We start from the raw sequence: 25000 nt of genomic DNA, 5'->3' as shown, positions 1-25000 counted from the left end.
ATTGTTTTGCTGAGACTGCACACTTAGCAATGGAAACTTTACAAGAAGCACTTCACAAATTACAAAATGCACTCCTCGATTTAAAATTATTACTGAATGCAGAGAAAACTAAATACATGCTCTTTACACGAGCCAGAAATACCACAGACAATGACTTGCATATAACAACTCTGGAAGGTCACAATATTGAAAGAGTACCTCATTATAAATATCTTGGCATCTGGTTGGATCAATCCCTTTCATTTAAATTTCACATTGATACATTAACCACTAAACTACGACAGAAAATTGGATACTTGTACAGAAACAAAGTGAACTTCCCTTTAGTGAGTAGAAAGTGAATAATTGAAGCCATCTTCCGATCTGTTCTGGACTACGGGGATGTCATTTATAGACATGCTTCTGCCTCCACCCTAAAATCATTAGACACAGTTTATCACTCCACCCTCAGATTTATCACTGGTGACAAATATTCCACTCATCATTGCATCCTGTACCATAAAGTTGGTTGGCCTTCACTAACAGTTATTTATAAATCACTTGTGGGTAATCTACCAGCATACATCACTTCTTTATTAATCTGGGCTGATAATCAGTATCAGACTCCATCAAGTGACTGGCTGATGTTAACGGTTCCACGAGTAAAAACAAACCTATTGTGCTGCACACACCTGGAACACAATACAAAACACATTCAAACTCAATACAATGGTTACCATGGGTCAATTTAAAAACTTGATCACAGCTCACTGTACTCATGAGTGTAAATGTTATTAACTGTAGTTACCTGCTTACTGCTTATTCTTCTGCTCTTATAATCTGTGTTTTTTGTCTTCATTGTTTTTTGTCTTCGTTGTTTTTTGTCGTTTTTTGTCTCTTATTCGTTTTAATTGTACTCTCGACGTCATTGTAAACGAGGGCTTGCCCTCAATGATTTCTCGAGAATAAATAAAGGTAAAATGAAAGCTCAGTGTTACAGGGGCCCCTGTTGGCCCCTACCTAGAACCGCCCATGGTCATCATCACACCACAGATCCTCTCCCGAGAGGTTCGAGTGGATCCTGTCATACTTGTTTCTTTTTTCCCTGAAAAGATCAGACGTGACCATTTCTGACAGGGTCAAGGAGCAGGATCAATTTCTCAACATTAACCCCGCTGACCTTCTCTGGTTAGCATAAAACTTAACCAGCCCTAAAAAAAACCACACAACACAAAGCATGAAGTAAACTGGTTTATTTCACTTGACCTGAAGTCAACCCGAGCTTTAATACTCGGGCTACTACACGGAGGCCTGGCTTCTGTCTCTCTGCAGAGAAACAGAGAATCTGAGGCCGACGAGGAAGAGAGGAGATGCAGTCCAGGCGGTGAGTCTCATTAATGAGCACTTTAAACACACAGGGCAAACCGGGAAGGAGGGGGGTGCGTGAGATCTGTTTCAGACCACTTTGGAGTTTCCCCATACATGTTAACAAAGACCAAAACACACAGAAGAAACATGGTTAACCGTTGTTTTAAATTACACTTTAAACATATACTGTGGTACGACCTTGAAAACCACTAGTATCCACTGTGCAGGCACGCCGTGACAGGCCGAGTCCCAGAATGATTACATGAGCTGTGAGGCCAGCTGAAGGAGCAATGACACTAAACCCTGAAGTGAAGATCAGCAAACAAATCGCTAATCTCCGAGAAGGAAGGAAGTCATACTGATGAAGTCTAAAACTCAACACAAAAACACAAAAAACTGATGTTCACTCAGTGAAACCAAACCAGCCGCGATGTGTGCTAACTGAGAGCAGTTATGCATAAACGTTGAGCAAAATCGTGGCTTTGTTTTTCTGGATCCATCAATTCTACAATTCACTTATCAGACTCTTTTATCCAAAGCGACGTACATCAGAGAGTAAGAACAACACAAGCAAGGATCTAGAAAAAAGGGAACAATGTCAGTAAGAGCAAACGATCAGCTTTGAGTCTGATTGGACACACAGGTGCTGACAGGAAGTGACCAGAGGCAAAGCACAACATTGAGGGCAGTTCTTGAGAGCTCTAATCAGTATAGAAACCATCTTATAAGTCGTCGTTATCAAACAAAAACCATCGTCATTACCATCATCATCATCAATAATATGGAGACCATCATCATTAAGTTAGTAGGTATTCATGAAAGAGCTGGGTCTTTAGCTTTTTCTTAAAGGTGCAGAGGCTTCTCGCCATGTTGGAGCACTGACTTCTCTATAGAGGTCTAAGAACAACATTTAAACCTTCCATGTGTGGGACCCATAAGGATGCTCATTGTACGATGTTTTAATGTGTATGTGACCAATAAGAATCTAAATTTAAATGCTACAATCTGTTAACAAACAATTCTACTCTGTGCTTTATAAACCATCTTAGCTAATGGAGTAAGCTAACATTTTCTATTTCATTGTGTTGCAAATGGAAGGACGGAACCTGAATGGTTGAAAAGCAAAGACATACGGATGGATCAACCGACCAGAGGACGGACAGGAACGGCTTTCACAACGTCTTGGTGTGACTAAAAACATCAGCATTTTCTTTCTCCTGCAATTTTTTGACAATAAATCTGAAAGTTTGATGCCAAACAACTGTGGGAACTTTTGTTGGAAGAAGTTTTTCTTTTGGAGGGGAGGTGGGGGGGGGGGGGGGTGAAGTTTTGCCTGAGGAGATGACTGGAGTTGTGTAGAAAATTGGATCGCTCTGGTTGTGTTGTGGTTTCCTCTGCGTCGGCTTGTAAAACGGGTTCAGAATTGAATTGCCTTATGTGGAAAAAAAAGGCAAATTCCCCCTAAAATGTGTCCGTTTAGGTATTGACTGGGACGTGTAAATTGAGACATCTTGAAAATAAAGGAGCAATTAAGTAATTTTAGCTCTCATTCCTGCAGAGATTTAAAGCCATGAACTATGTGGAGAGAAGAGAAAACTTCTGAGAAACAACACTTTGACACGATGGACTTTCAGGACACGTGTGCATTGTTTCAAACGGTGAAAATCAAAAGTGGCGTCCGAGCTGGCAACAGAGAGAGGAAACAGAATGCAGCAACAGTAAATATCTGATGTGGACACATTCCACGTCTGAGTGGGCATGAGTCGTAAAGAGGCCTCTCTGCCGTCTGACCAACAGTCAGCACGCAATCGCATGTTGACAGAGGCGAGCGAATCCTGTGTGAGGTCATAATGAGTCCAGACAGGAAGTGGTTTAAACCATTGTGGTTAACATCTAAGGGTGTCTCATTCACTACGCCCTACTCTCTGCACAGGGACTTCTCTGGAAAGTAACATATACGCTGTTTTTCAGACCAAACAGTTCTGGGGACTTTTTGAAGAGGAACTATCCAATAGGGAGTTCCCTGAGAACTACCCACCATGGGGACCGCCACAGTACCTCCTCTGAGGCAGAAGCTGAAAAGGTTCCTCTAAACGGGCTTCTAGGAACTAAAACAGTTCCTGCAGTAAGGAATCAATAAAAAAGGAGGATAGTTCCAACTCTTCCTACAACTATGAAGAAGTTCCTGCGGTCTGAAAACACAGACACTGAGCTGATTAAATAGAACGATACGTTTACAAGATGCTGAAATAACCGACTACGACCAGACTTTTAAAAAACATGTGAACAAGTTAGAATGAAACAAACATTGTTTTTTATATAACTATATATATCTTGTTTTATTGGAAAACTTCCACCTTACATCACAGACCTGTTGGAGTGGAATTCAGGCGCTTACATGACCCGTTCTTCTGGCTCGTTCTTAAAGTCCCTCAAGCTTTTACTGAACTCTGTAAATCTGCATTTTCTTTTGATGCCCCAAACTCTTAAGGATCAGAGTTCTTCCCTCTCTTCCAGAGTTTAGGAATTCGATTTTCGAGCCACTTTGTTTGAAATAGTTTTGAATGGATCTCAGTGGTTTTATTCACTGGTTCTGAGTGTTTGTTGTGTTTTTTGCTTGTTTTACTGAGCTGGTAATCTTGACGGCATTGGAAATGAGGAAAACCTCAGTGTCCTTTGGAGAATAAATAAAGGTTTGAAATGAAATGAAATCATATAAAGTCTAAGAAGTGGAAGTCAGACTAACACACCTCTTGGACCTTCCTCAGGTGAAACACGTCCGCTCACAATAAAGTCACATTAAAGTCATTTTCAGCGTGCCCCGCTTTATTTATACACTTTAAAGTTACATATTAAGCACAGTTCATTTATGTAACCTAGCAACAGTACGGGCTGGTGGGAGGCGCCCTGAAACTGAGGTCGTGGGCGCTGCGGCGCAAAATACGCCGTCTATGGACACAGGCCGTAACGACCTGATTGACCTTTAACTGTATCCAGACTGAACTGTGCGTGTGAACGTACGGCTCGCTAATAATGACATCACTGCCGGCTGGAGGTCAATGATGAATTTCAGCGATGACTGATGTGATAATAAAAATAATTAAACCTTTTCACAGACTCTCGCCTCGGTCGCCATCGTTAGGACGAAGTAAGAGACGTGGACTTCTAGGACTAAACGTCCTGTTATCAGAGCGTGCGTCATGTCTCTGCATCAGGAGACGTTCAGTTACCCTTCTAACCCTAACCCTATTTCCAGAAAGAGTTCATTATGATGCTGCTAAAGATGGATTCAGTTTGACTCAGTGCCTCATCTGTAACAAATGAGAAGTTTATTGAAAGGCAAAAATGCGGCGACGCGGCCAACAGTGAGACGATACGAGACCCCCTGCAGAGAGGCTTCAGAGACAACATGTCAGCCAACATGATCCAACCCTGCGTGACTCAGCCTGGAGATATCCATGCAGGCAAGGAACATGAGGGGCCGAGCCAGAAAACCTCAACAAACACTGATGGTGAGCATTTCTTCAGTTGGACTGTTTTCTGGTCCGACCACATGCTCGGCACTTCCATGGACTAAAAAAGTGTTTGTGGAGAGAAGCAGGAAGGAAAGTCAAATGGGAGAAGTTTATGGAGAGATTATCATAATTTGGTGACTGTTAACGTCTTCACATTCAAGGCACGAGAAAGCAAATGTGAGGAAAATTATCAAATTATCATCTGACTTGTTGGTGTCTGCAGAAGACCACACACCGAGATCATCTGTTTCTTTTGTTTCTTTACCAGAGGGTCTTAAAGGTAGAGTCAGCAGCTTCCTCCTTCAAAATAAAATACAGACTTTTCCTAAAGTGAAGCTGCTCCATCGTCCCTTCTGGGCCTCTGACTGGATTTTACTGTTCTGCTTTGTTCTGGTTGACTCGGGACGTTCCTGGACAGAGCTGGTGTGTTTCCTACAGCCAATGACAGGTGAGTTCAGGAGTGGATACAATTCAGTGATTGGACGCCATTCAAACCGATGAATATGACGGACGTGGACGTAGCAGCAAAGATGAGAAAATATAATCACAGACAGATTATATTTTCAGAGATTGTTTTTGGACTCTGAAAAATCTGAAGCTAACATCCTGCACTCGAGTTTTATTGTTTTTGTCTTCAGACTGTAGTTAAGGTGAATTGCAGTGCAAACATTAGCTTGACAATTCTGACTTTTGTTTACTAGCCTCTCATGTATTTCAGATTACAATGTGACTTATAAACTATAAATTCAACCCTCACTGGACTTGGCATGAGGCTGAAAACCAGCGTGATTGTTCCTATGTAAATAATTATTTTCAACCTCAGCCATTCCTCACAGCGTGAAACACTCGAGAGTATTCTGCTGAGACAGGAACAATAAAAGGTCATCGTGCTCTCTGTGAGAAAGAATCAGACGAGGAGTACTGCTCTTAGACGTTTAGGACGCCACAGAATAAAAAAAACATTACAACCTAACGACAGGCTGAGAGCTGGAGCTGAGGCGGGTTTTAAACCTCCTGACAAACCGTTACACCGCGCCCACCTGTCAATCAGGTCAGCTACACGCCTTATTGTGAATAACTCTTATCCTTCATCAAATCAAAACTGATGAGTCATCAAAACATTCACCCCCCGTACAGTGTGTGTCCATCGAGACATGAGCTAATCACACCTATTTGGTATTTTGAACCAGGCTGTAAACATGTAAATCTCTGCTGTAAAAACAGGCTTTTTAGAATGGGTGTGTATGTGACTTCCTGTGCTTCTGCAGCCAGCCTCTAGTGGACACTCCAGGAACTGCAGGATTTTTTACACTTCAGCATCGGCTTCATTTTTCAACACCGAAGGTTGATGCTTGGTCTCTCCTCAGGAAACTCCCCCCCCCCCCTCCCCATCTCCCGCTGTCAGGAGCATGTGTGGTCAGCCAGGTCGGGAGAATATCTGGAGCAGTCCTCGTGAAATGATCACTGCTTCACTGAGGAGCCCTGCAGGGTCGTTCAAAGCATCAACATGCCAATCAAGTGAAGGATGGTTTATAGTTGAGAGGAGCCATCAGACATGTCAGCAGATGATGAGAGTTCAGAGAGAGCAGCAGGAAACAAACTCTCTTCATCATAAACCTGAGCTGACAACACAGAGACGCGTCAAACAGACTCGGAACGTAAACATGCGAGCTCACACATCACTCAGACCCCGGGTACTAAACCGCTGTGTACTGTATATTTGGCTTGGCACAGCAGAAATCTGACCTCCAGCGCATAAAATTGGCCTGAACAATAGAAGTGGAGCTGATTCACGCTGTGAAGCCGCAGAGGAGGAGGAGGAGGAGGACTTTGTTTATCTGGAGAGAGAAGGGAGGCACCACAAAACCCCCGGAGACATTAAGCCGACATTTCAGGCCAATAGAAAACGAGCTTAAACACAACAACAACACAGAAGACGACGAGAGGAACGCTAACAACGACAGCGACCACGTGCAGAAAGTGGAAAGAGTCCAACTCTCTGAGTGATAACGACAAGTTGTACGAGTATACAAAAGACCATTAAGACATTTAAATGGTCACATGAAGGTTTTGATTGTTAATAAAATGTCCTTGTTGGAGTTTTCCTCTCAGTCGCTCTCATCCCTCATGTTCAGTAATACCATGATAGTACAATAAGTACCATGGTTTACTGTTTTCATAGCAGCTTTCTGTGGGGAGGTGTGAATTTTTCCAAACGGTTAGCACGTCATCTTTAATCAGTGCTGGAGAGAAATATGACTTTTCCCCCCCGATCACTGGAACACGAGAGCGACGTGCCAGGTGAAGAAATACGAGAGGAAAAGCAGAAACCATTGGAAAGAGTCCAGATGGTCTTTGGATGGAGATCAGACCGTCACACAGACCGGGTCTGGGTCAGAAACAGTTTAAAAACCTCACAGTGTCCAATCATATGTTGGAAACTGGAACTAGTTTTAACCAGGCCTGTCAAGGCCAGGAGCAGTCCACATGTGCTGCTGTGCATGTTGAAGAGTAAAAACCTGCAGAGTCTTCAAAATGTCAGAAACAGAACAAGAAAAAAAGTAGGTCTTGACTCGGTCTCGATCCCTAAATGTCTTGGTCTTGGTCTTGACACGGTCTCGATCCCTAAATGTCTTGGTCTTAGTCTTGGTCTTGATCCCTGAATGTCTTGGTCTTGACTCGGTCTCGATCCCTAAATGTCTTGGTCTTGGTCTTGACACGGTCTCGATCCCTAAATGTCTTGGTCTTAGTCTTGGTCTTGATCCCTGAATGTCTTGGTCTTGACTCGGTCTCGATCCCTAAATGTCTTGGTCTTGGTCTTGACTTGGTCTCGATCCCTAAATGTCTTGGTCTTGGTCTTGGTCTTAGTCTTGGTCTCGATCCCTGAATGTCTTGGTCTTGACTCGGTCTCATTCCCTAAATGTCTTGGTCTTGGTCTTGACTCGGTCTCGATCCCTAAATGTCTTGGTCTTAGTCTTGGTCTTAGTCTTGATCTCGATCCCTGAATGTCTTGGTCTTAGTCTTGGTCTCGATCCCTAAATGTCTTGGTCTTGGGCTTAGTCTTGGTTTCGATCCCTAAATGTCTTGGTCTTGGTCTTGGTCTCGAATGTCTTGGTCTTGGTCTTGGTCTTGGTCTCGATCCCTGAATGTCTTGGTCTTAGTCTTGGTCTCGTTCCCTAAATGTCTTGGTCTTGGTCTTGGTCTCGATCCCTAAATGTCTTGGTCTTGACTCGGTCTTGATCCCTAAATGTCTTGGTCTTGGTCTTAGTCTTGGTCTCGATCCCTGAATGTCTTGGTCTTGGTTTTGGTCTCGATCCCTAAATGTCTTGGTCTTGGTCTTAGTCTTGGTCTCGATCCCTGAATGTCTTGGTCTTGGTTTTGGTCTCGATCCCTAAATGTCTTGGTCTTGGTCTTAGTCTTGGTCTCGATCCCTGAATGTCTTGGTCTTGACTCGGTCTCGATCCCTAAATGTCTTGGTCTTGGTCTTGGTCTTAGTCTTGATCTCGATCCCTGAATGTCTTGGTCTTAGTCTTGGTCTCGATCCCTAAATGTCTTGGTCTTGGTCTTAGTCTTGGTTTCGATCCCTAAATGTCTTGGTCTTGGTCTTGGTCTCGAATGTCTTGGTCTTGGTCTTGGTCTTGGTCTCGATCCCTGAATGTCTTGGTCTTAGTCTTGGTCTCGTTCCCTAAATGTCTTGGTCTTGGTCTTGGTCTTAGTCTTGGTCTCGATCCCTAAATGTCTTGGTCTTGACTCGGTCTCGATCCCTAAATGTCTTGGTCTTGGTCTTAGTCTTGGTCTCGATCCCTGAATGTCTTGGTCTTGGTTTTGGTCTCGATCCCTAAATGTCTTGGTCTTGGTCTTAGTCTTGGTCTCGATCCCTGAATGTCTTGGTCTTGACTCGGTCTCGATCCCTAAATGTCTTGGTCTTGGTCTTAGTCTTGGTCTCGATCCCTAAATGTCTTGGTCTTGGTCTTAGTCTTGGTTTCGATCCCTGAATGTCTTGGTCTTGGTCTTGGTCTTGGTCTCGATCCCTGAATGTCTTGGTCTTAGTCTTGGTCTTAGTCTTGGTCTCGATCCCTGAATGTCTTGGTCTTGACTCGGTCTCGATCCCTAAATGTCTTGGTCTTGGTCTTGACTCGGTCTCGATCCCTAAATGTCTTGGTCTTGGTCTTGGTCTTAGTCTTGATCTCGATCCCTGAATGTCTTGGTCTTAGTCTTGGTCTCGATCCCTAAATGTCTTGGTCTTGGTCTTAGTCTTGGTTTCGATCCCTAAATGTCTTGGTATTGGTCTTGGTCTCGAATGTCTTGGTCTTGGTCTTGGTCTTGGTCTCGATCCCTGAATGTCTTGGTCTTAGTCTTGGTCTCGTTCCCTAAATGTCTTGGTCTTGGTCTTAGTCTTGGTCTCGATCCCTAAATGTCTTGGTCTTGACTCGGTCTCGATCCCTAAATGTCTTGGTCTTGGTCTTAGTCTTGGTCTCGATCCCTGAATGTCTTGGTCTTGGTTTTGGTCTCGATCCCTAAATGTCTTGGTCTTGGTCTTAGTCTTGGTCTCGATCCCTGAATGTCTTGGTCTTGACTCGGTCTCGATCCCTAAATGTCTTGGTCTTGGTCTTAGTCTTGGTCTCGATCCCTGAATGTCTTGGTCTTGGTCTTGACTCGGTCTTGATCCCTAAATGTCTTGGTCTTGGTCTTAGTCTTGGTCTTGATCCCTGAATGTCTTGGTCTTGGTCTTGACTCGGTCTTGTTCCCTAAATGTCTTGGTGTTGGTCTTGACTCGATCTTGATCCCTAAATGTCTTGGTCTTGGTCTTAGTCTTGGTCTTGATCCCTGAATGTCTTGGTCTTGGTTTTGGTCTCGATCCCTTAATGTCTTGGTCTTGGTCTTAGTCTTGGTCTTGTTCCCTAAATGTCTTGGTCTTGGTCTTGACTCGGTCTTGTTCCCTAAATGTCTTGGTGTTGGTCTTTACTCGGTCTCGATCCCTGAATGTCTTGGTCTTGGTTTTGGTCTCGATCCCTTAATGTCTTGGTCTTGGTCTTAGTCTTGGTCTCGATCCCTGAATGTCTTGGTCTTGGTCTTGACTCGGTCTTGTTCCCTAAATGTCTTGGTGTTGGTCTTGACTCGATCTTGATCCCTAAATGTCTTGGTCTTGGTCTTAGTCTTGGTCTTGATCCCTGAATGTCTTGGTCTTGGTTTTGGTCTCGATCCCTTAATGTCTTGGTCTTGGTCTTAGTCTTGGTCTCGATCCCTAAATGTCTTGGTCTTGGTCTTGACTCGGTCTTGTTCCCTAAATGTCTTGGTGTTGGTCTTTACTCGGTCTCGATCCCTGAATGTCTTGGTCTTGGTTTTGGTCTCGATCCCTTAATGTCTTGGTCTTGGTCTTAGTCTTGGTCTCGATCCCTAAATGTCTTGGTCTTGGTCTTGACTCGGTCTTGTTCCCTAAATGTCTTGGTGTTGGTCTTGACTCGGTCTTGATCCCTAAATGTCTTGGTCTTGGTCTTAGTCTTGGTCTTGATCCCTGAATGTCTTGGTCTTGGTTTTGGTCTCGATCCCTTAATGTCTTGGTCTTGGTCTTAGTCTTGGTCTCGATCCCTAAATGTCTTGGTCTTGGTCTTGACTCGGTCTTGTTCCCTAAATGTCTTGGTGTTGGTCTTTACTCGGTCTCGATCCCTGAATGTCTTGGTCTTGGTTTTGGTCTCGATCCCTTAATGTCTTGGTCTTGGTCTTAGTCTTGGTCTCGATCCCTGAATGTCTTGGTCTTGGTCTTGACTCGGTCTTGTTCCCTAAATGTCTTGGTGTTGGTCTTGACTCGATCTTGATCCCTAAATGTCTTGGTCTTGGTCTTAGTCTTGGTCTTGATCCCTGAATGTCTTGGTCTTGGTTTTGGTCTCGATCCCTTAATGTCTTGGTCTTGGTCTTAGTCTTGGTCTCGATCCCTAAATGTCTTGGTCTTGGTCTTGACTCGGTCTTGTTCCCTAAATGTCTTGGTGTTGGTCTTTACTCGGTCTCGATCCCTGAATGTCTTGGTCTTGGTTTTGGTCTCGATCCCTTAATGTCTTGGTCTTGGTCTTAGTCTTGGTCTCGATCCCTTAATGTCTTGGTCTTGGTCTTAGTCTTGGTCTCGATCCCTAAATGTCTTGGTCTTGGTCTTGACTCGGTCTTGTTCCCTAAATGTCTTGGTGTTGGTCTTGACTCGGTCTTGATCCCTAAATGTCTTGGTCTTGGTCTTAGTCTTGGTCTTGATCCCTGAATGTCTTGGTCTTGGTTTTGGTCTCGATCCCTTAATGTCTTGGTCTTGGTCTTAGTCTTGGTCTCGATCCCTTAATGTCTTGGTCTTGGTCTTGACTCGGTCTCGATCCCTAAATGTCTTGGTCTTGGTCTTGACACGGTCTCGATCCCTAAATGTCTTGGTCTTAGTCTTGGTCTTGATCCCTGAATGTCTTGGTCTTGACTCGGTCTCGATCCCTAAATGTCTTGGTCTTGGTCTTGACGCGGTCTCGATCCCTAAATGTCTTGGTCTTGGTCTTGGTCTTAGTCTTGGTCTCGATCCCTGAATGTCTTGGTCTTGACTCGGTCTCGATCCCTAAATGTCTTGGTCTTGGTCTTGGTCTTGGTCTTAGTCTTGATCTCGATCCCTGAATGTCTTGGTCTTAGTCTTGGTCTCGATCCCTAAATGTCTTGGTCTTGGTCTTAGTCTTGGTTTCGATCCCTGAATGTCTTGGTCTTGGTCTTGGTCTCGATCCCTGAATGTCTTGGTCTTAGTCTTGGTCTTAGTCTTGGTCTCGATCCCTGAATGTCTTGGTCTTGACTCGGTCTCGATCCCTAAATGTCTTGGTCTTGGTCTTGACTCGGTCTCGATCCCTAAATGTCTTGGTCTTGGTCTTGGTCTTAGTCTTGATCTCGATCCCTGAATGTCTTGGTCTTAGTCTTGGTCTCGATCCCTAAATGTCTTGGTCTTGGTCTTAGTCTTGGTTTCGATCCCTAAATGTCTTGGTCTTGGTCTTGGTCTCGAATGTCTTGGTCTTGGTCTTGGTCTTGGTCTCGATCCCTGAATGTCTTGGTCTTAGTCTTGGTCTCGTTCCCTAAATGTCTTGGTCTTGGTCTTAGTCTTGGTCTCGATCCCTAAATGTCTTGGTCTTGACTCGGTCTCGATCCCTAAATGTCTTGGTCTTGGTCTTAGTCTTGGTCTCGATCCCTGAATGTCTTGGTCTTGGTTTTGGTCTCGATCCCTAAATGTCTTGGTCTTGGTCTTAGTCTTGGTCTCGATCCCTGAATGTCTTGGTCTTGGTTTTGGTCTCGATCCCTAAATGTCTTGGTCTTGGTCTTAGTCTTGGTCTCGATCCCTGAATGTCTTGGTCTTGACTCGGTCTCGATCCCTAAATGTCTTGGTCTTGGTCTTAGTCTTGGTCTCGATCCCTGAATGTCTTGGTCTTGGTCTTGACTCGGTCTTGATCCCTAAATGTCTTGGTCTTGGTCTTGACTCGGTCTTGATCCCTAAATGTCTTGGTCTTGGTCTTAGTCTTGGTCTTGATCCCTGAATGTCTTGGTCTTGGTTTTGGTCTCGATCCCTTAATGTCTTGGTCTTGGTCTTAGTCTTGGTCTCGATCCCTAAATGTCTTGGTCTTGGTCTTGACTCGGTCTTGTTCCCTAAATGTCTTGGTGTTGGTCTTGACTCGGTCTCGATCCCTGAATGTCTTGGTCTTGGTTTTGGTCTCGATCCCTTAATGTCTTGGTCTTGGTCTTAGTCTTGGTCTCGATCCCTAAATGTCTTGGTCTTGGTCTTGACTCGGTCTTGTTCCCTAAATGTCTTGGTGTTGGTCTTGACTCGGGCTCGATCCAGGACCACAGAAAGTGGAATTCAGTTTGTTCGATTCTGTTGATGAAATAAAAAGAAAAAACTGTTTTGAGTCGTTTCTTTGTCGTTTTTTAAGGAGAATAAAAATGGAGTTTGGAGGTTTTATTTTTAGTCGAGCCTTAGTTAGAGATGAGGGTAAATAAAATCCCCCCCTCGGTCTCTGCTTAGTGTTTCCACATCTCATGGAGGCCAGCCATGGATTGCTCCTGAGTTTATGAGTGTTTGCAGCTCTTTATTGGAATCAGGGGAGTTTACTCTATCATGATAACAAATGATTTAACATCAGTTTTTCTTCATCCACACAGACGTGTTCTCTTCAGGTTAGCAGCCAAACAGGGCGACGTCAGAACCTCCAGACCTTCTCCAGTTACATGTTTACCCTGGTCCTGTTTGAAACAGTCGAACTGTGGAAATCTGAATCAATCCTGAATCTGAGGGATCATCAGCTGCTGAGGAAGCTCGTCTTTGCTTCTTCAGTCTGAACATTTATCACACTAATGTTTATGTTGTTGTCAAGTAAATCAAAACTTCATGGTCCAGGCAGATAAATGCTTTCTGTCATTTTGTTATATCAGTGTGTCTATTTAAACTAATTTAATTTCCAGAAGTATTTAAGTTAATTTATATTTCTAAGATCATCAGTAAAAGAGAACAAAGTTATGAACAGTAAATACTGTGTGTTTTATTTTTATCTACCTTTTAAGATTAAGACACTGGCCCTTTAAGGCTGAAAACGAAGCTTGTTTAAAGCTTTAATAAAAGTTGCTAAAAGTGAAGATGGACGAGTTCTGACCGGTGCAACATCCCCTCAGTGATTGAACCCCTAAACATGCTTCCACAGTGACTGGCCCCTTCTCTGCTATGTGTTTTTCCACCTATGTTATTTGTTTTTTCCTTATGTGTACCAACCGTCCAAAGCTGTGAAAACAAATGTCCCCCTGGGAGACATTAAAGTTTTGTATTGTACAGGCTGCCACCCGGAGACAGAGCCCAGTGCCCAGCGTCTTTTCCTTGTGCTCCACATCTTTTTGGATGCTGTTAATGTCAAATGCTTTTTTCAGCCAGCCACTCATATCCTAGATCAGTCGGGTCCTTACTCCGCGTATCATCAGGGCCGTCATTATTTTTGAGCTCAACATCTGGAAAATGTAGGAGGGCAAAAAATCCTCCTTTTAATGCTCATAGTGAAGGAAAATAAACGTCTTGGGTAAAAAAACATGCAGTTTAAAGCAACGGAGAGCAGTTTCAGTCATACAGCGCTTTTATTCTCTGCGCACAAACGCTTCATGCTAACGCTTCTAAGCGCACAGCCAGCGCTTAAATGCCCGGGAAAAAACGCCAGGTGGACACGAGAGCATCATTAGTCTGTTGAGTTAAAGTCTTTATATGTGATTTTTCTCACTTAAATGTAGAAATCAAGTATATCCTCTGAAAATAACTCTGTGAGTTATGACTGTCTACAATGGGTGTAACACCCGAGTCCCACTGTCTGTGATGTTTTCAGAGTTTTCAGAGTCCTATCTTCACTTTGTTTACATCGCCGGGACGGCCGGCTGACTCCTCCCCTTGTGTATAAAAGTTGTTTAATTGAGGGACTAGAGAAAAGAAGAATAATATACTGTACTCACTGCTTAACTGTGTTTCTAGATCACGCTCATTTCAGGTAAATTTACATGCAGTGTGAAGATACGAGCATAATAAAGATCGCTAGCATTAGCATGCTAACATAACAATGCAGCGCGAGTTGTTTTGGTTTCATGCTGGTGCTCAAGGGCGACATCTGCTGGATCAAAAAATCGCATATAAAGCCTTTAAACATCTCTGGACAATCAAAAACACTAAAACTCAGATGAACTCAAGTAGCCTCCTATGCTAACCTGGTCTCAGGGTAACATCCATCCCACCGATATATCAAACTATGCGTGCGTCTAAATCATGAACATTTGTAATCATTGCCTCATCAGACCTTTTCTGGAACAACGACCTCCTCTCATCGAGATGCATTCACAGTAATATCGATGTTCTGACGCAGAGGACCAATCTGTTCACCCCTGAAGTTATTCTTAAATCAATTTGATCCAGGTCTGCTCTCAGACGCCTCGAGGAAACAGAGAGGAAAACACAACCTCATGTAATCCGCCTACGTCTCCTTCAGAGGCAGAAATTAAAGACGACGCCGAGTCGAAACCTTAACAGTGAACAGATCCGATGGTTTGGCCTTACACCAGACCTGCTGCCTCATTTATTAAAAGATCTTCTTACCCCTGCAGCCAAATCCTAGCCAGAGTTCAGCTCAAGAAAAAGTGATGTGAACGTCAAAATGAGGGATTGGCATTGGTTTTTCTCCTGCTGAGTGTGATGCATCATGGGCTAAGAAACGTACAAAGTCTGCCTTTAATTCATTTATATCATTTAAACTGAGCTCCAAGACGCTCTCATAGGACGTGTTATCAAAGAATATTTCATAAATCAGGCCGTCTGTAGAGAGGGGAGAGCCAGCCAGTCCTCACAAATATCTATAAAACACTAATATAAACATGAGTCCCCACAAATATCTATAAAACACTAAAATAAACATGAGTCCTCACAAATATCTATAAAACACTGATATAAACACACGAGTCCTCACAAATATCTATAAAACACTAATATAAACACACGAGTCCTCACAAATATCTATAAAACACTAATATAAACACACGAGTCCTCACAAATATCTATAAAACACTAATATAAACACGAGTCCTCACAAATATCTATAAAACACTAATATAAACACGAGTCCTCACAAATATCTATAAAACACTAATATAAACACACGAGTCCTCACAAATATCTATAAAACACTGATATAAACACACGAGTCCTCACAAATATCTATAAAACACTAATATAAACACGAGTCCTCACAAATATCTATGAAACACTAATATAAACACACGAGTCCTCACAAATATCTATAAAACACTGATATAAACACACGAGTCCTCACAAATATCTATAAAACACTAATATAAACACACGAGTCCTCACAAATATCTATAAAACACTAATATAAACACACGAGTCCTCACAAATATCTATAAAACACTAATATAAACACACGAGTCCTCACAAATATCTATAAAACACTGATATAAACACACGAGTCCTCACAAATATCTATAAAACACTGATATAAACACACGAGTCCTCACAAATATCTATAAAACACTAATATAAACACACGAGTCCTCACAAATATCTATAAAACACTAATATAAACACGAGTCCTCACAAATATCTATAAAACACTAATATAAACACACGAGTCCTCACAAATATCTATAAAACACTAATATAAACACACGAGTCCTCACAAATATCTATAAAACACTAATATAAACACGAGTCCTCACAAATATCTATAAAACACTAATATAAACACACGAGTCCTCACAAATATCTATAAAACACTAATATAAACACGAGTCCTCACAAATATCTATAAAACACTAATATAAACACACGAGTCCTCACAAATATCTATAAAACACTAATATAAACACACGAGTCCTCACAAATATCTATAAAACACTAATATAAACACACGAGTCCTCACAAATATCTATAAAACACTAATATAAACACACGAGTCCTCACAAATATCTATAAAACACTGATATAAACACACGAGTCCTCACAAATATCTATAAAACACTAATATAAACACACGAGTCCTCACAAATATCTATAAAACACTAATATAAACACGAGTCCTCACAAATATCTATAAAACACTAATATAAACACACGAGTCCTCACAAATATCTATAAAACACTAATATAAACACGAGTCCTCACAAATATCTATAAAACACTAATATAAACACACGAGTCCTCACAAATATCTATAAAACACTAATATAAACACGAGTCCTCACAAATATCTATAAAACACTAATATAAACACACGAGTCCTCACAAATATCTATGAAACACTAATATAAACACACGAGTCCTCACAAATATATATAAAACACTAATATAAACACACGAGTCCTCACAAATATCTATAAAACACTAATATAAACACGAGTCCTCACAAATATCTATAAAACACTGATATAAACACACGAGTCCTCACAAATATCTATAAAACACTAATATAAACACACGAGTCCTCACAAATATCTATAAAACACTAATATAAACACGAGTCCTCACAAATATCTATAAAACACTAATATAAACACACGAGTCCTCACAAATATCTATAAAACACTAATATAAACACGAGTCCTCACAAATATCTATAAAACACTAATATAAACACACGAGTCCTCACAAATATCTATAAAACACTAATATCAACACGAGTCCTCACAAATATCTATAAAACACTAATATAAACACACGAGTCCTCACAAATATCTATAAAACACTGATATAAACACACGAGTCCTCACAAATATCTATAAAACACTAATATAAACACACGAGTCCTCACAAATATCTATAAAACACTAATATAAACACACGAGTCCTCACAAATATCTATAAAACACTGATATAAACACGAGTCCTCACAAATATCTATAAAACACTGATATAAACACACGAGTCCTCACAAATATCTATAAAACACTAATATAAACACGAGTCCTCACAAATATCTATAAAACACTAATATAAACACACGAGTCCTCACAAATATCTATAAAACACTAATATAAACACACGAGTCCTCACAAATATCTATAAAACACTAATATAAACACGAGTCCTCACAAATATCTATAAAACACTGATATAAACACACAAGTCCTCACAAATATCTATAAAACACTAATATAAACACACGAGTCCTCACAAATATCTATAAAACACTGATATAAACACACGAGTCCTCACAAATATCTATAAAACACTGATATAAACACACGAGTCCTCACAAATATCTATAAAACACTAATATAAACACACGAGTCCTCACAAATATCTATAAAACACTAATATAAACACGAGTCCTCACAAATATCTATAAAACACTGATATAAACACACGAGTCCTCACAAATATCTATAAAACACTAATATAAACACACAAGTCCTCACAAATATCTATAAAACACTGATATAAACACACGAGTCCTCACAAATATCTATAAAACACTAATATAAACACACAAGTCCTCACAAATATCTATAAAACACTGATATAAACACACGAGTCCTCACAAATATCTATAAAACACTGATATAAACACACGAGTCCTCACAAATATCTATAAAACACTAATATAAACACGAGTCCTCACAAATATCTATAAAACACTGATATAAACACACGAGTCCTCACAAATATCTATAAAACACTAATATAAACACGAGTCCTCACAAATATCTATAAAACACTAATATAAACACACGAGTCCTCACAAATATCTATAAAACACTAATATAAACACACAAGTCCTCACAAATATCTATAAAACACTAATATAAACACGAGTCCTCACAAATATCTATAAAACACTAATATAAACACGAGTCCTCACAAATATCTATAAAACACTAATATAAACACACGAGTCCTCACAAATATCTATAAAACACTAATATAAACACGAGTCCTCACAAATATCTATAAAACACTGATATAAACACACGAGTCCTCACAAATATCTATAAAACACTAATATAAACACACGAGTCCTCACAAATATCTATAAAACACTAATATAAACACGAGTCCTCACAAATATCTATAAAACACTAATATAAACACACGAGTCCTCACAAATATCTATAAAACACTAATATAAACACACGAGTCCTCACAAATATCTATAAAACACTAATATAAACACACGAGTCCTCACAAATATCTATAAAACACTAATATAAACACACGAGTCCTCACAAATATCTATGAAACACTAATATAAACACACGAGTCCTCACAAATATATATAAAACACTAATATAAACACACGAGTCCTCACAAATATCTATAAAACACTAATATAAACACGAGTCCTCACAAATATCTATAAAACACTGATATAAACACACGAGTCCTCACAAATATCTATAAAACACTAATATAAACACACGAGTCCTCACAAATATCTATAAAACACTAATATAAACACGAGTCCTCACAAATATCTATAAAACACTAATATAAACACACGAGTCCTCACAAATATCTATAAAACACTAATATAAACACGAGTCCTCACAAATATCTATAAAACACTAATATAAACACACGAGTCCTCACAAATATCTATAAAACACTAATATAAACACGAGTCCTCACAAATATCTATAAAACACTAATATAAACACACGAGTCCTCACAAATATCTATAAAACACTGATATAAACACACGAGTCCTCACAAATATCTATAAAACACTAATATAAACACACGAGTCCTCACAAATATCTATAAAACACTAATATAAACACACGAGTCCTCACAAATATCTATAAAACACTGATATAAACACGAGTCCTCACAAATATCTATAAAACACTGATATAAACACACGAGTCCTCACAAATATCTATAAAACACTAATATAAACACGAGTCCTCACAAATATCTATAAAACACTAATATAAACACACGAGTCCTCACAAATATCTATAAAACACTAATATAAACACACGAGTCCTCACAAATATCTATAAAACACTAATATAAACACGAGTCCTCACAAATATCTATAAAACACTGATATAAACACACGAGTCCTCACAAATATCTATAAAACACTAATATAAACACACGAGTCCTCACAAATATCTATAAAACACTGATATAAACACACGAGTCCTCACAAATATCTATAAAACACTGATATAAACACACGAGTCCTCACAAATATCTATAAAACACTAATATAAACACGAGTCCTCACAAATATCTATAAAACACTAATATAAACACGAGTCCTCACAAATATCTATAAAACACTAATATAAACACACGAGTCCTCACAAATATCTATAAAACACTAATATAAACACGAGTCCTCACAAATATCTATAAAACACTAATATAAACACACGAGTCCTCACAAATATCTATAAAACACTAATATAAACACGAGTCCTCACAAATATCTATAAAACACTGATATAAACACACGAGTCCTCACAAATATCTATAAAACACTAATATAAACACACGAGTCCTCACAAATATCTATAAAACACTAATATAAACACACGAGTCCTCACAAATATCTATAAAACACTAATATAAACACACGAGTCCTCACAAATATCTATAAAACACTAATATAAACACACGAGTCCTCACAAATATCTATAAAACACTAATATAAACACACGAGTCCTCACAAATATCTATAAAACACTAATATAAACACGAGTCCTCACAAATATCTATAAAACACTAATATAAACACACGAGTCCTCACAAATATCTATAAAACACTAATATAAACACACGAGTCCTCACAAATATCTATAAAACACTAATGTAAACACACGAGTCCTCACAAATATCTATAAAACACTAATATAAACACGAGTCCTCACAAATATCTATAAAACACTGATATAAACACACGAGTCCTCACAAATATCTATAAAACACTAATATAAACACGAGTCCTCACAAATATCTATAAAACACTGATATAAACACACGAGTCCTCACAAATATCTATAAAACACTGATATAAACACACGAGTCCTCACAAATATCTATAAAACACTAATATAAACACACGAGTCCTCACAAATATCTATAAAACACTAATATAAACACACGAGTCCTCACAAATATCTATAAAACACTAATATAAACACACGAGTCCTCACAAATATCTATAAAACACTGATATAAACACACGAGTCCTCACAAATATCTATAAAACACTAATATAAACACACGAGTCCTCACAAATATCTATAAAACACTAATATAAACACACGAGTCCTCACAAATATCTATAAAACACTAATATAAACACGAGTCCTCACAAATATCTATAAAACACTAATATAAACACGAGTCCTCACAAATATCTATAAAACACTGATATAAACACACGAGTCCTCACAAATATCTATAAAACACTGATATAAACACACGAGTCCTCACAAATATCTATAAAACACTAATATAAACACACGAGTCCTCACAAATATCTATAAAACACTAATATAAACACACGAGTCCTCACAAATATCTATAAAACACTAATATAAACACGAGTCCTCACAAATATCTATAAAACACTGATATAAACACGAGTCCTCACAAATATCTATAAAACACTAATATAAACACGAGTCCTCACAAATATCTATAAAACACTAATATAAACACACGAGTCCTCACAAATATCTATAAAACACTAATATAAACACACGAGTCCTCACAAATATCTATAAAACACTAATATAAACACACGAGTCCTCACAAATATCTATGAAACACTAATATAAACACACGAGTCCTCACAAATATCTATGAAACACTAATATAAACACGAGTCCTCACAAATATCTATGAAACACTAATATAAACAAACAACAACACACCATGCTAATATAAACAAACAACAACACACCATGCTAATATAAACAAACAACAACACACCATGCTAATATAAACAACCAACAACACACCATGCTAATATAAACAAACAACAACACAACATGCTAATATAAACAAACAACACACCATGCTAATATAAACAGACAACAACACACCATGCTAATATAAACAAACAACAACGAAATTATGCTAACATAAACAAATAACAACACAACATGCTAATATAAACAAACAACAACACAACATGCTAATATAAACAAACAACAACACAACATGCTAACGACACTGATTCTGTAAATATGAGTAATTTTACTGAGGCTATCACTCACACACCATGAGTCAGAGCTCAACACTGATTGGTCTGTACAGGTGTCAATCAATCTCAGGCTTACAGCTGTTGCTTCGTTAGCCTAAATTATCATGCTAACAGCACCTGCTGTGTAACGTCAGGTAGAATAACTTATCATGCTAACAGGACCTGCTGCGTAACAACAGGTAGCCTAACTTATCATGCTAACAGGACCCGCTGCGTAACAACAGGTAGCATAACTTATCATGCTAACAGGACCCGCTGCGTAACAACAGGTAGCATAACTTATCATGCTAAGAGGACCTGCTGTGTAACGTCAGGTAGCATAACTTATCATGCTAAGAGGACCCGCTGCGTAACAACAGGTAGCCTAACTTATCATGCTAACAGGACCTGCTGTGTAACGTCAGGTAGCATAACTTATCATGCTAAGAGGACCCGCTGCGTAACAACAGGTAGCATAACTTATCATGCTAAGAGGACCCGCTGCGTAACAACAGGTAGCATAACTTATCATGCTAACAGGACCCGCTGCGTAACAACAGGTAGCATAACTTATCATGCTAACAGGACCTGCTGCGTAACGTCAGGTAGCATAACTTATCATGCTAAGAGGACCTGCAGGGTAACGGCAGGTAGCCTAGCTTGTCATGCTAACAGGAAGTCCGCGTACACGGCACGTGTTTTCAGACGCCCGCGGTGAAAGTTAGACACACAAAGACGTATTAAAACGAGCAAACACAAACGGTGGGTACAGACAGGAAGTAGAACTGTTACAATCTACTGAAGCAAACGCCGTGACAACAACCTTAAAGGAGCTGCTCAGGAGGACACGCCCACCGAGTCACAGGAACTGTCAATCACAACGTTACAGACGCTCTTTTAACTGATCAATCTAAACGTCTCGGGACGGGAACCATGTTTGTTCATGGAGGAGGCGGAGCTTATGACCTATACAGCAGCAGATCAGTAGGGAGAGCTCCAAACATTTAAACTTGACTTTGTTTCAGGTGAGAGTCTTACCTGAAACAGGTGCTGTTCTTCCCCCCAGCTCGCACACACGGATACTCCACAGTCAGGATCTTACTGTCTGGACACTCCGCTCTAAAGAAAAGAATCAAACCCACCAATCAGAGAGCTCCCTCTCATAGCAACTGTTGCTGGGCTACTTCCAGTTAGACAAACGTTCTCCTGGAGTCCAATCAGAGCGGTTACTGAACCTGGTTAAAAGGTGCTCAGGGTGTTACAGTAAAGGGTTACTTCCTGGTCAGGGCGGGGCTTGACAAAGGGTTACTTCCTGGTCAGGGCGGGGCTTGATAAAGGGTTACTTCCTGATCAGGGCGGGGCTTGACAAAGGGTTACTTCCTGGTCAGAGCGGGGCTTGACAAAGGGTTACTTCCTGGTCAGAGCGAGGCTTGATAAAGGGTTACTTCCTGGTCAGGGCGGGACTTGACAAAGGGTTACTTCCTGGTCAGGGCGGGGCTTGATAAAGTGTTACTTCCTGGTCAGGGCGGGGCTTGACAAAGGGTTACTTCCTGGTCAGGGCGGGGCTTGATAAAGGGTTACTTCCTGGTCAGGGCGGGGCTTGACAAAGGGTTACTTCCTGGTCAGAGCGGGGCTTGATAAAGGGTTACTTCCTGGTCAGGGCGGGGCTTGACAAAGGGTTACTTCCTGGTCAGAGCGGGGCTTGACAAAGGGTTACTTCCTGGTCAGGGCGGGGCTTGATAAAGGGTTACTTCCTGGTCAGGGCGGGGCTTGACAAAGGGTTACTTCCTGGTCAGAGCGGGGCTTGATAAAGGGTTACTTCCTGGTCAGGGCGGGGCTTGACAAAGGGTTACTTCCTGGTCAGGGCGGGGCTTGACAAAGGGTGCGTTTGAATTGTCCCTCCTATCTCCTTTCACTCTCCACTTCACCTTTAACCCCGGAAGCATTTAAGTGGCGGCCATGATAAGAGCCGTTCGAATTCTCTAAAAGTTAAGGAAAGGTGGGTCAATGCTTCCTTTATAACCTCCTTTAGGATACACTGGACCATCCTTTAGGAAAGGAGATGAGATATGCCGTCCCACAATTCCTTGCGGCCTCAACATTTAAAGCGAGTCGCTCATCCGACCGTTCAGGAACATTAACGATGATCGTAAAGTGACACAGATCATGAAAGAGATAAAAAGATAAGAGACATTTTTATCAGATGATGTTTTATTCAACATATTTCATTCACTTAAGAATGTTTTGTGCTGCTGTACATTTGTATGTTTAAAACATTATGTGTTATATCTTACATTAATGTAATAATTCATTTCATATTTATGTTGATGTTGATTTCTGAGTGGACAGGAAGCTGATGGTTTCACTTTTCTTACTTGTAGTCTGGTAGTCTATATTTCTTTTATTTCAATCCCCCTCGTGGTGATCAGGATTATTTCACCGGTAAGAAGGCACAGGGGAAAGTTTTTTAGATCTTTTTGTAGTCCATTTTCTGAACATTGTAGTTTCAACACGGCAGACCCACGTCATTAACCTCCGCCGGCCCGTCACATTTAATGACGTGGCCTAGTGGAAATGTGGTCGGCTTGTCAGAGCAACGAGATCGCCTTTCCCTAAGTCCTTTATGAATTCTCCTAACATCTTTCCTTAACCTCATGATGTTTTCCCGGGTTAAGGTGAAGTGGATAGTGAAAGGAGATAGGAGGGACAATTCAAATGCACCCAAAGAGTTACTTCCTGGTCAGGGCGGGACTTGCAAAAGAGTTACTTCCTGGTGAGGGCGGGGCTTGATAAAGAGTTACTTCCTGGTGAGGGCGGGGCTTGATAAAGGGTAAATGAGGAATAAGAAATAGCAGAGATGTAGAGCTGGATGTGATGATGGTCTCTTGAGGTCACCATCGAGTTTTACACATTCACAGATCTTTGACATGCCTGGCCCGACATTTTTCTTTCTATGTTTTAGAATAAAATAACACAGATCTAACACTCGTCTGTGTTCAGTAACACTAATGTGCAAATTGTAATAAACACATTTTAATATTCAGGGATTTCATCAGAAACCAAAGAGACGATCACTCACTTAATCACAGCCGGAGACTTTTTTATTATTCATGTTAAAAGTTTGACCCTAACCCTTGGGGGGGGGGGGGGGGGGGGGGGGGGGATGTAAAACCACATCATTAATAAACTCTTTAAATGTAAGTCTGCTCATGACAGAAACAAATTGTCTCCTGTAGTAACCATGGAGACGACTCGTGTTGTGCTTCTGGTCTTTCCTTTAAAGCAGATCTATTCTCCTCATGTCTGATAACTGCATCTGAGGGATCGACAGAATAAATGTGTTTATCTAAGATCTAAGATCAGCTAATATATCGGTATCAGATTTATTTTTCTTGTCCCCTGCGC

At 40.4% G+C, this 25000-nt stretch overlaps 1 protein-coding gene across 1 annotated transcript in view; it reads right to left on the bottom strand.

Annotated features, from left to right (window-relative positions):
- Window positions 1–25000, bottom strand: part of LOC132979555 (collagen and calcium-binding EGF domain-containing protein 1-like) — a 61648-nt gene that overhangs the window by 34228 nt on the left and 2420 nt on the right. Inside the window, exon 2 of the mRNA XM_061045464.1 lies at window positions 22634–22714. Within this exon, the coding sequence (XP_060901447.1) occupies window positions 22634–22714 (81 nt within the window). The remainder of the gene's footprint in view (window positions 1–22633; window positions 22715–25000) is intronic.

The sequence above is a fragment of the Labrus mixtus genome, chromosome 1 (assembly GCF_963584025.1).
Source record: "Labrus mixtus chromosome 1, fLabMix1.1, whole genome shotgun sequence".
NCBI lineage: Eukaryota > Metazoa > Chordata > Actinopteri > Labriformes > Labridae > Labrus > Labrus mixtus.
This window is presented reverse-complemented; position numbering and strand designations above follow the sequence as displayed.